General features: G+C 27.9%; 1 protein-coding gene across 2 annotated transcripts; it reads right to left on the bottom strand.

Annotated features, from left to right (window-relative positions):
- Positions 1-5126: 5126 nt before the first annotated feature.
- LOC142527325 (glycolipid transfer protein 1-like) lies at positions 5127-7483 on the bottom strand. 2 transcript variants are annotated; one of them, XM_075632098.1, is made up of 7 exons: positions 7316-7483; positions 6911-7040; positions 6357-6412; positions 6111-6241; positions 5853-5988; positions 5486-5617; positions 5127-5384 (listed from the first exon to the last, which is right to left on the bottom strand). In XM_075632098.1, the coding sequence occupies exons 2-7, from the start codon at positions 7026-7028 to the stop codon at positions 5349-5351; spliced, it is 609 nt and encodes a 202-aa protein (XP_075488213.1). In that variant the 5' UTR covers positions 7029-7040; positions 7316-7483; the 3' UTR covers positions 5127-5348. The 2 variants fall into 2 exon arrangements, with proteins under 2 accessions (XP_075488213.1, XP_075488212.1); XM_075632097.1 differs by having other exon boundaries at positions 6911-7044.
- Positions 7484-11431: the final 3948 nt, after the last annotated feature.

The raw sequence follows: 11431 nt of genomic DNA on the forward strand, positions 1-11431 counted from the left end.
GATTAAATCTGAATCCAGCTGCCTAATAGGTTCCTTAAACCTTAATCAGATGAGAGGAATCGAGCTCCTAATTACTCGTATGTAGCACATGCTTTTATCATTTTAGTAATAATAATAATAATACTCGACAGTTGCCAGAACTAATTCATTTTTTGAAAACGGCGAAATGTAGGGTAACTTATAATTTCATTGACAAATATTTCAAGAATTATAAATACTAAAACATTATTATAAGGAAAAAAAATCTTGATTTCTACGTAATATTCTTTCTTGTAAATTCTACCCTTAAAGTATATGAAGACGTACCACTAAATCAAAGTTACATATATGCATAAACATGTATGGAAAAATTGAATAGCAACATTGGCAAAAATTTGTGTGAGACGATCTTACGGGCCGTATTTTATGAGACAGATCTCTTATTTGAGTCATCCATGAAAAATATTATTTTTTATGCTAAGAATATTATTTTTTATTGTGAATATCGGTAGGATTGATCCGTCTCACATATAAAAATTCGTAAGACCGTCTCACAAAAGACCTACTTTAGCACGTTAACCATGTTGCTCATTCACTAGCAACTTATGGCTTTCATATGGATATTTCCAAATATTTTAGATATTTGTAAGCTCTTTTGTAAATTATGACTTGCGTAGTGTTATTATATGAATGAATGATGTTATATATATATATATATATATATATATAATTGAATAGTTTCATATTATTTTATAAACATATAAATAAATAAAGAGTAAAATGCTATGCTTAATGAAGTATATTTAATCCAAAATGGTTGGGGTAACATTTTTTAATATTATCTTGATATAATAAATTGAAAAGTAATTAATAGCTAGTTTAATATTACCACAATTCAACAGTATATATAAAATTTGAGAATTCAAAAGTGTGTTTGGGGCTTCGTTTTCGTATTTATTGTATGCTCATCTTATTGTGGTGTTTAATAAATAAATTCTTATCCATGTCACGTGACCACGTAGTGTTTCAAAATGTTACGTTTGAATTACTAAATTAAATCGAGAGATATATGATATAGTATTTTGCTCGAGTTATAAATATAATACGAGTCCATAGCATAAGATGTCAAGTTTTCCTAACTAATTAATGTTCAGAGTGACACTCATCTATTGGAATTAGATGAGATGAAGCATATCCAATTCATATCTCTAATAGATGAATGTCAGTTCATTTGTAGGTATGGAGATGAACACAGCAGATGAACAACATATCAAATTGTGTGTGTGTATAATGAGTAGGTCATTTGTGATAAAGTCTAACAGATCTATATTCGCGAGACCAGTCGAATCGGTACATATATAGAATAAAATATAATATTTTTAACATAAAAAATATTATTTTTTTCATGGATCGGATCAGGTAGAAGATATATCTCACAAAATAAACTCGTGAGATGATCATAAAAATTTTGAGATAGATAATTATAATATAGTTAAAAACATATACAAGGATTTAGACGTTTTAGTTGGGACGACCCTTCTAGGCGTGAGTTTCATGACTAAAAGGTTAGGTTTTTTTCTTCTTATTTTTTTGTTGACCAAATTCGGAGGGTTTGTTTACGTTTGTTGGTTCTTTTCATTACTCTTATCTCTATTTTGTGTCGTCCCATTTTTACTTTCAAATAAATGGTTTTAAGTTATATCTTAAAATTTGTCACGGATGATTATTATATACAAAATATATCAATCTAAGAATTTATATAATATATATATATCATAAAAGAATGAAAAATGATTCTGATTTATTTTTCCACGGAAAGCGTTTATTTCAAATAAATTATTTGGAAAACCATTTATAATTATAACAAATTTCTATTAGTTGTTCGATAATACATCAAATGCAATGTTTATATCAATGTCACATATCGTGCGTCACATAATTGCCTCAAATGGAGGGTTTATTAATGCGTGACTCTTTTTTCTTTTTCTTTTTATCCCTTTCAGTAATTTATTATTGCCTAATTACCGGTCATACGAAATGGTTTCATTATTTTTAAAAAAAAAAATTTTTTTTTACCCAAAGTTTGTGCATTATTAATCATACATATGTCGACATTTTTTTTTCCAGAAAAGAAAAAAATAAGTATATATATATGAATAATGCTAAAAGTACAACCAAAATATCGTACAACGATATTTACAACAATTATATAGTGAGATTTTGTTATTATATCACGATATTTTGCTATTATTTCGTGAGCTTTTGTATTAAATTTATCATGAAATTTTAATAAATGAATTTTTGTATTTAATTTTTTGTGTTGTAAGAATTGTTGTACAAAATTAGTTGTACATATATTATTACTAAAGTAATGATATATGTACAACCAATCTTGGTTTGACGACCAACAAGGGTTTCGACTAATATTTTAAAATTCCAGATTGTATTAAATATGGACGATAACAAATCATGTGACGCAATAAAAATATGATCTACAATGGGAAATTAGGTGGCTAAACTCTGAATATGCAGTGATGCATATTAGGTTTTTTTTTTTAAATTAGTTTAGTGTAAATAATGATTTGTGTAACGTCCTGATTTTTTTTCCTAGAAAATATTTAGGGGGATTTTTTTTTTTTTGAACAATGCTTAGTAAAACTAACAATTAAAAATCAGTAATATTTAATATATAAAATAACCTCCTAAACTATAAAATAATTATTCATAGTCTTCCTCTCAAATAATAAAAACTTATCATCACGAGCAGTTAACCATCGGACATCTTCATCACATACTAAAATAGTATTTCACTTAAAAACAATATTTCAAAATTTTAAGAATTCATAATTTCAAATTTATTTAATGCGGAAATACTAGATTGGCTCGGATAAGTGCCTTCCACCGTAAACCGCACAACCAACTCAGTCATCCTCACCTACATCAACGAAAACTAGTGAGCCTAAGAGACCCGGCGAGTCCTTCCGGAAATAATAGTTATCATATAATAAAATGATACACGTATTAAATATTTTTCCTCAGACTTTTACATATAAAAATACATTATTTTTCCTAAACAAACATAATAGTCAAACAATCAACATTTTCCTTAAAACTTCGTCAATCTCATATCCTTATATTAAAATCCTCAAAAACAAATTTTATGAAATGTGGCTCATAAATTTCTCTCAGTCAATAGTTATAGTCGTTTCATCAAGCATATAAGAATCCAGGTTTGATACATCAGCACCGACACAAGGGCAATGCCCAAAGCCCTTAATGGTGGCAAAGCAACACCGATCGGAAAAGCCAACGTCCAGAGCCCGTAATTGTGGCAAAGCGGCACCGATCTGAAAGACGACGCCCTGAGCTCGTAATGGTGGCAAAGCAGCACCGACCCGAAAGCCGAGACCCCAAACCCGTAATTGGTTATAACTTTTCCATAATTCATTAAAAATTTTAAAATATTTTATCGTTAATTAATACATATGCATAGATATATCTCAATCAGTATAAAATTTTAGTAATATTATTTTATTTAAAAGATAACAATTTACACACTCAATCCTTAAAAATCACACATATGCTCTTATTTTCATCGGTATGTCATAAGAACAGATGAAATTAGCAAGTTCTATGTGATGCCAAAAAGGAAAAAATAATAATAACAAGGATGGATTTGAAATTGAAATTGAGGGGAAAAAAAATGAGGTATGGAAAAACTCATCCATAAATTCACTGGTCGACGCAATTTTAATTTATTGGCAATAATTATTGACAATAAATTCGAAAATTTAATCTAATGGATAGCGTTGCCATATCTGCACGTCCCACTGAATTGTACCCACCGACAAATTAATCAGTGCCCACCCTCCACAATTCCCAACTTAACACTGATTTTGAGGGAAAAAAGGAATATCGCCAATGTTCCCTTTGTTTTTCTTTTCTTTTTTAGGGAGGAAAAGGAATATAAACAGGGAATTTAGAATTTAACAAATGACTTGTGTTTCTCTATTATATTGGAAAGATGTGTATGTAAATTGGAAATTAAAGATATGTGGGTATCCCTATATTATGATATTTAATTTCCCACAATCAAGTGGAAAACTATTCGGGTATCTTTTTTTTAAAAAAAAAAAAAATTGTGATTGAAAGAAAACTAGGATATTTTTTAAAAAAATTATTATTCATTGATTTTTTTAGTTTAACATAAAAAAATAGAGCGAATTTATATTTGGATAAAGTCTTGAAAAAGATTTTTTGAAAAAAATTAAAAGCAAAACCTAACAACCATAATTTTCAGTGTATAGCTCATTTAATTTTTAAAGAAAAGTTGAAATCGAAGCCCAGCAATATTATTTTCAGTTGATAGCCCATTTAAGTGTTCTTTTTTCAGGAAAAAAAATGTCAACTCAAAAAAAAAAATTTATGAAAAACAGACTTGAAAAACGTTTCTGGTTGCCTAATACTTTCTATATCCAAACGTACTCCAAGTAATATACATTTTCCACGTTCTATACTCAAAAGAAGCTAAAGAAAAAAGAGGAAGTTGTTGCGCTGAGGGATAAACTTGCTTGCGATAGTTGATGGAGAAGGGATTGAAGCAAGTGACCAAGAGGATATAAACTTGTTAAGATTGAGACTTTGATCTAACTCAGCACCAAAAACCAGCTCAACCGATGTTGATTGGAATCTGAGCGGACTCAGATGCCGAAAAATGTATTAGAGAAGAAAATACAGGAATGTCACAAGATGGCTCATGAAATTGTTGACAAAGAAAGGAGGAACGTGGAAGAAAGAATGTTTCTACTGTTCTACAACAACCAGCATCCAAGCATGCATGCTTGCGAACACCTCTCCAAATATTCATTTCACAAAGAAAGGTGATGGTTGCTAGCTCAACACTTAAAGCTCAACACCTTGTATTACTGTCAGAAGAAATTAGGCCTGTAGTTTTTGACGGGTAAATTTTGTATTTACATGCTCATGCTTAAACATTGAAATAACGGCACAGGCGAGCGCACGTGCATCCAAGCATGTCCTTGTGCATGTTGTAGGCACTCATACTTCTTGATTGGTCAGTGTCCATTCACTTCAAAATTTTGATATAATATAAACATAGCTGTGTGTGGAGAGAATCTCTAGTTCAAATCATCATTTTGAGAATAGCAGTCATATTATATATGTTTGATGATAACATAAGAGAATGGTGACAAGAATCTCTTACAAAAAAATATTGAGAGATTTGCAGGAAAATGGAAGAAAGACACAAGCTGTCGCGCGGATGGATTTGATACAGAAACAAGGGATGAATATGAAAACGTATATCAGATAAAGCTTCTTGAAAATGAAAAAAAGACAAACCAATTACATCATGAAGCTTTCATATTGTCCAATCCAACGCTTGCCTGCATCCAGAAAAGTTTGCCACAATTTGGATAGAGAAACAGTTCCAAGCTTAAAACGAATTGTGAAATTATATTAAAATCGATCGGAGTTTGCATCGTACCAGAAACTTGTGAATCTGAGCAAGAATTGGTGAGAAATTTGTGCAGAACTTCAGCATATCACCTTGGATATCACCTTCGTCGCCCAACACCTCCATGAACTTCTTCCTATCTGGTGCAAGCTTAATAGCCACCTTTATTTTCCATCGTAGAAATGTGAAATTTATTTTAAAAACCGCCAAAGAAAAGATAATAATACGAAAAATAATACTCTTTATAGAAGTACAGACATGGTTCACAAGAATGTTTGTGGTAGTCGTCATTCCGGTTTAACGAATTGTTGTTGAATTTAATTACTCCAGCACCCGAGTCCAATAAGCCATTAACTGATTTACGTAAATAAATAAATCATCAAAGCCATTTGATTACCATAAAACTTGAACTAGCAAGCCAACCATGCCATTTCTTCAATGTCTTGCTGTATGAATCATAACAAACTTGAGACATTGACCAATCTTGATGATCCACAAGATTATGGAACAGCTGAACCAAGAAATCCATTGCCCTGCAGCATAAAAAATCATCTGGATTCACAAACATCGTAACAACGAAGCATTCACAATCAGCTTTGCCTAATCCTAAATGTTGACAGAGCAATAAAGCTGATACTCCATTACCAGGTATTACCTTGTTAACCAAAGAAGTCCATTGGTACAACTAGATGATGATTTAGCAGTTTTTATCTCGACCTCGTCTTGCACCAAGCTGTACAAGTATTTGAATCGTGAGGGATTTGAATTGTACTTAGATTCCAACCTCTGAAAGTTAATAAATAGACAATATCAGCCTCAGCATCCAGCAACAATTCTCCAGTAAGAAAAAATGACAGTAACTTAATCTACAAGAATATATCCATCATAGATGAAATCTTACTGCTATATTGCCACTGATATCGGATTTTACCACCATCATTGCTGCTCCAAATTTATCTAAAACAGAGATGCATCGAATAAAAATGAAACAAGGACAACAAAAAAGAACAAAACAAAAACAAGAAAGCATGTCACACAATGTAAGTATTATTGCAGCACTGCCTTCTTTAACCACATAACTTGATGAGTATTGAACTCCCACTTAACGGGTCATTCTACCTCTACCAGGGGATTGAAATGGCTCATGGTCAGTTTTATGCTACGTTGGATGATATATACACATGTAGAAAACACCATTAGATCAAATAGATCCTATATCGAATACGTGGAAACACGTTGTGTCTCCATATGCCACCCCGATATAATATAGATTTAACTAGACAATCACATTTTCCCAATTGTAAAACTCAAACTTTCTTAGAAATTATAAAAAAAATTACCTTCTTCAGATTTCAAATTTTTTCACATATGTATACAATAAAAGACCCCACCAAAATTCTTGGTCTGAATTTATCCAAGTTACTGAAATGTCACGTTAAGTTATGGACAAATTACCTAGAATAGGCAATATGAATTTGCTCAAATCCAAGAATGGCTTGGTAAGCATATCTCCTTGTTCACATTTCACATGCTGTATTCCTTCCAAACAAGGACTAAAAACATTCTCCGCCATAGCAGAACCTTTCTGCCTATGCAATACAAATTAATCGTCAAACATTTAACTAATATACTTTCAAACCGATAGTTTCAAGAAAACTGTGAAACAAGGCAGATGCACACTGCCATAATCTAAATCTGAGAATCTTAAAATACAAATCCATAAAATGAATATATAATAAATGGGAAAATCATATATCTATCATATGCAGAAAAATTCAGATAATTAACTATAAATCACATTGAAACATGTAAAAATAGGAGGCCGTACGAAAATAAAACAAGCGAAAGGTGATGACAAACCTATGATTGAAATGCGCGCAGAATTGGGATGCAGAGGGTGCAAAAAAGAAAGAATTCGACAATTTAATAATTAATAAAAATTAGACGTGCATGGAATATGAAATAGTCGTCGCCACGTTAAACTGATCTTCAAATTCCTCTTGCGGCCTTTTCGTGTATTCTTCCTTATTTTATGTTCACTGTTTATAAATTAAAATTTCTTTTTAAAGGCAGGCATTATTTAGATTTAGAAGAATGTATCTCCTCAAAAAAAGAAAGAATGTATACTTTTTTTAAACATAAGTTTGGCCCAATTTCAATTACACAATGGAGTAATAAATATTCATTGTTTTTTTATATATCTATCTATACATCTATACATATTATAAAAGTGTGAATCAAGATCAAAGTTTTTCTATCGTGTATTGTCAACTTTGTCCTTAGTTTGTACACACAATAAAAATTTAGTTAGGATGTTTTTGTCAAATCAGTTATTATGATAAGGACAAAATTGTCAAACTACATTTTTGTTAGATAATGATCAAGTTGCCAAAAAAACTGAAACTTTAAAATTCTTTGATTTTTATTTTCTTGTAGATGAATTGAACAAACTTTTTTCACAAAAAATATTAATTTGAAAAGATTGAAATACCAAAATATATTGGTTTTATTTGCTTATAGATGAAGTGAAAAAGAATTTTTTCACAAAAAACTTAATTTCTAGATTTTTTCACAAAAAAGTTAATTTGTAGAAGATTAAAATAACAAAATTCTTTTGTTTTATTTTTTTGTAAATAAAGTGAAAATATTTTTTCCACAAAAACTTAGTTTATATAACGATATGATGTTAAATATTTTTTATTTTACGTTCATTAAGATTAATTATTTTAAAATGGAGAATTAAACTAATGAAGCCAAATAATTAAACTAATTTTGTTTTTGTTTTAACAAGGTTGGTGTCATGAGGAAGGTTCGATATTTAATTACATTTAAAAAATGATACAATAATTATCAGATATAAATATAAATAATCCTAATAAATATTTCATTGATATTTATTTTATCTATATTTCTTTGTCAAAAAGAAAGTAAACTAATATTGTTCAAAGCCTTGATTTATTATGAAATTTTAACGATATAAGATTGAATAATATATTTGTATTAATTTTAACTATATTTTCCTCTTTTTAAAGGCTAGAAACTATAACAATTATTTTATGAGAGATTCTTGCAATTAACGAATGATTATTTTTATAAGAGATATATATTGACAAATCAGTTATACTTTTTGTAATATTAAAATATATATCTATGAATGTAAATTTTTAACATTATGATAAATAAATTTTATAAAATTTATTCATTAGCAATACTCACTACTTCTCCATAGACAAAGTCAAAGTTATTTGGTTTTTATTTATTTGTAGATGAAGTGAACAAATGTTTTTCACAAAAATATTTGTTTGAATGTGATTTATTTTATTTTGTAGATTTATAATATTTTGAATGATTTTTTATATGCAAGAAGTTTATCTTCAATTTGGTTTATTTCATCCTAGCCATGTGGGTATTGTCCTCATGATAGGATGGATGGCCAAGATTTGCCCATGCATATATAGAACCCACTTTTTTTTTTTTGAAATTGTATGTGTGGCAAGATCTTACCCGTTGAAATGAAGTGAGTATAGTGCCCACATAGGTAGGATCTCATTATGACTTTAATTTGGTGAGGAAATTTTTGTAAATCAATTATTATGATGATGTCAAGATTATCAATCTACGTAGCAAGGATCAAATTGCCAAGAAGATTGAAACTCCAAAATTCTTTGGTTTTTATTTTCTCGTAGATGAATTGAACATATTTTTTTCCGCAAAATATTGATTTGAGAATATTGAAATACAAAAAATCATGGGTTTTATTTGTTTATAGATGAAGCGAAAATAATTTTTTCCCAAAAAAATTAGTTTGTACAATATTGAAATACCAAAATTCTTTTGTTTTATTTGGTTGTAAATATAGTGAATTTTTTCCACAAAAAACATAATTTGTGTAAGGACATGATATTAAATATCCTCTATTTTGCATTAATTGAGAATAATTAATTTAAAACGACGAATTAATGAAGCCAAATAATTAAATCATGTGGGTTGGTGTTATGAAGAAGGTTCGACGGTTAATTACATTTTACAAAAATGATACAAAGCATTATTGGATATAGAAGAAATATTACCTTATAAATATTTCGTGAGTATTTATTCTATCTATTTTTCTTTATAAAAAAATCCAACTAATATTTTTCAAAGCCTTAGTTTATTATTAAAATTTAACAATATATGATTGAATACATACAGTTTTACTAATTTTGACTATTTTTCGTCTTTGTAAAGATCAGAAACTATAATAATTACTTATTCGATGATCTTGCAATTGACGAAGATGTATTTTTATAAAGGATGGATATAAATCAATTATAGATTTATGTAATCTGAAATAACATATCTTTGAAGGTAAATTTTTAAAATTATTATGAATAAATCTTTACAAAAATTATTCATTATTGCTCAATATTTCTCCTTATGAGTTATGATTGATAATAAGAAAGGTCAAATTTATTTGTTTTTATTTGCTTGTAGATGAAGTGAACATATATTTTTCACAAAATATTAAATTGAATATGATTTGTTTTATTTTGTAAATCTATAATTTTTTGAATGAGTTATATATGCAAGAAGTTTCTCAGAAAAAAAATTAATATATACAAATTTAATACTTCCATTAATATAGTATGAAATATAAAAAAATATATGTTATCGTAATTTTGAATTTTTGTATTTAAATAACATATTGCATAAATATGTTATATCATTAAGAGTTGAACATTTTTTGATAAATATAATAAAATATTAATTAAATCATATTTTGTCAGTTGTCTAGAAGATAGAGTAACCAAAATTCATTGATTTTATTTGCTTGTAGATTAAGTTAAAATATTTACAAAAAATAAATATAATTTGTAGAATACTGAAATAACAAAATTCTTTGGTTTTATTTACTTGATGAAACAAGCTTTTTTTTTCTACAAAACACTTAATTTGTGTGGAGATTTGTAGAGGCATCAAATAGAGAAGAATATGCATTTCTTCTCATAAGGTTTGCTAATGAAAATTGCAAGAATATTGTTTTTTTACAGAGAAGAAAAAACTGATGACAAAAAAAAATCGTGAAAGCAATATAAATTGAAAATATAAAAGAAAAAAACATTTGACGCAATAATTTAATTTAAGGTTTAGAATATATTATCTATATTATATTTTTATTTTTCATAAATCAATAACACGTTGTAAAATAAGTGGTCAACGTTATGTATTATACATTATTCTTCTCTCAAATTTAATTTTAATAACTATTGTGATATCAATTTTATATTATATTTTCTCCAATGTCTAATTTATACAAAATTATAATATTTATTACTACTATGTTTTTCAACAATTATTAATTTATTTAGATTGCGTTTGGATAAATTGATTTCAAATTTATGGATTAGAATTATAATTTTATTGTTAACAATGAAATAATATATCAAATATTGAATATACACATTACTTATTTACATATTATTATTTATATAAAGTAGAATAAATTTCAAATAACATTATTATTGGGTGGACTTGAAAAATATCATAATTAACATGAAATACTACTATATAAACATGAAATGAGTGGATTTGAAGTTTATGATGTTACTTCTCTAAATAACAAAAATACATTTGAATGTATTGAAATCCATGGATTTGAAATCCTTCCATTCAAGAATAACCTTAGATTTATAACGCATAAAATTTTTAAACAAATATCTTTTGCACTCATTTTATAATACATGTAGTACAAATTATATTACATTGAATTTCCTATGGATAATGCTAAAGGTACAACCAATATATCGTACTGCGATATTTACAACAATTATATAGTGAGATTTTGTTATTATCTAATGAGATTTTATATTTAATTTATCATGAGATTTTGATAAATGAAATTTCTGTATTGATTTTTTTGAATTATAATAATTATTGTACAAATTTGGTTGCACATGTAGCATTACTCATTTTCTATCGACTAATATAGCATAATCA

The sequence above is a fragment of the Primulina tabacum genome, chromosome 15 (assembly GCF_025594145.1).
Source record: "Primulina tabacum isolate GXHZ01 chromosome 15, ASM2559414v2, whole genome shotgun sequence".
NCBI classification, from domain to species: domain Eukaryota; kingdom Viridiplantae; phylum Streptophyta; class Magnoliopsida; order Lamiales; family Gesneriaceae; genus Primulina; species Primulina tabacum.

Coding starts and splice junctions, on each gene's coding strand:
- LOC142527325 (XM_075632098.1), bottom strand. CDS start 7,028: ATGGCGGAGAATGTTTTTAGTCCTTGTTTGGAAGGAATACAGCATGTG. Junction 6,413..6,910: donor ATTCATATTGCCTATTCTAG/GTAATTTGTCCA, acceptor TCTCTGTTTTAG/ATAAATTTGGAGCAGCAATG. Junction 6,242..6,356: donor ATATCAGTGGCAATATAGCA/GTAAGATTTCAT, acceptor ATTAACTTTCAG/AGGTTGGAATCTAAGTACAA.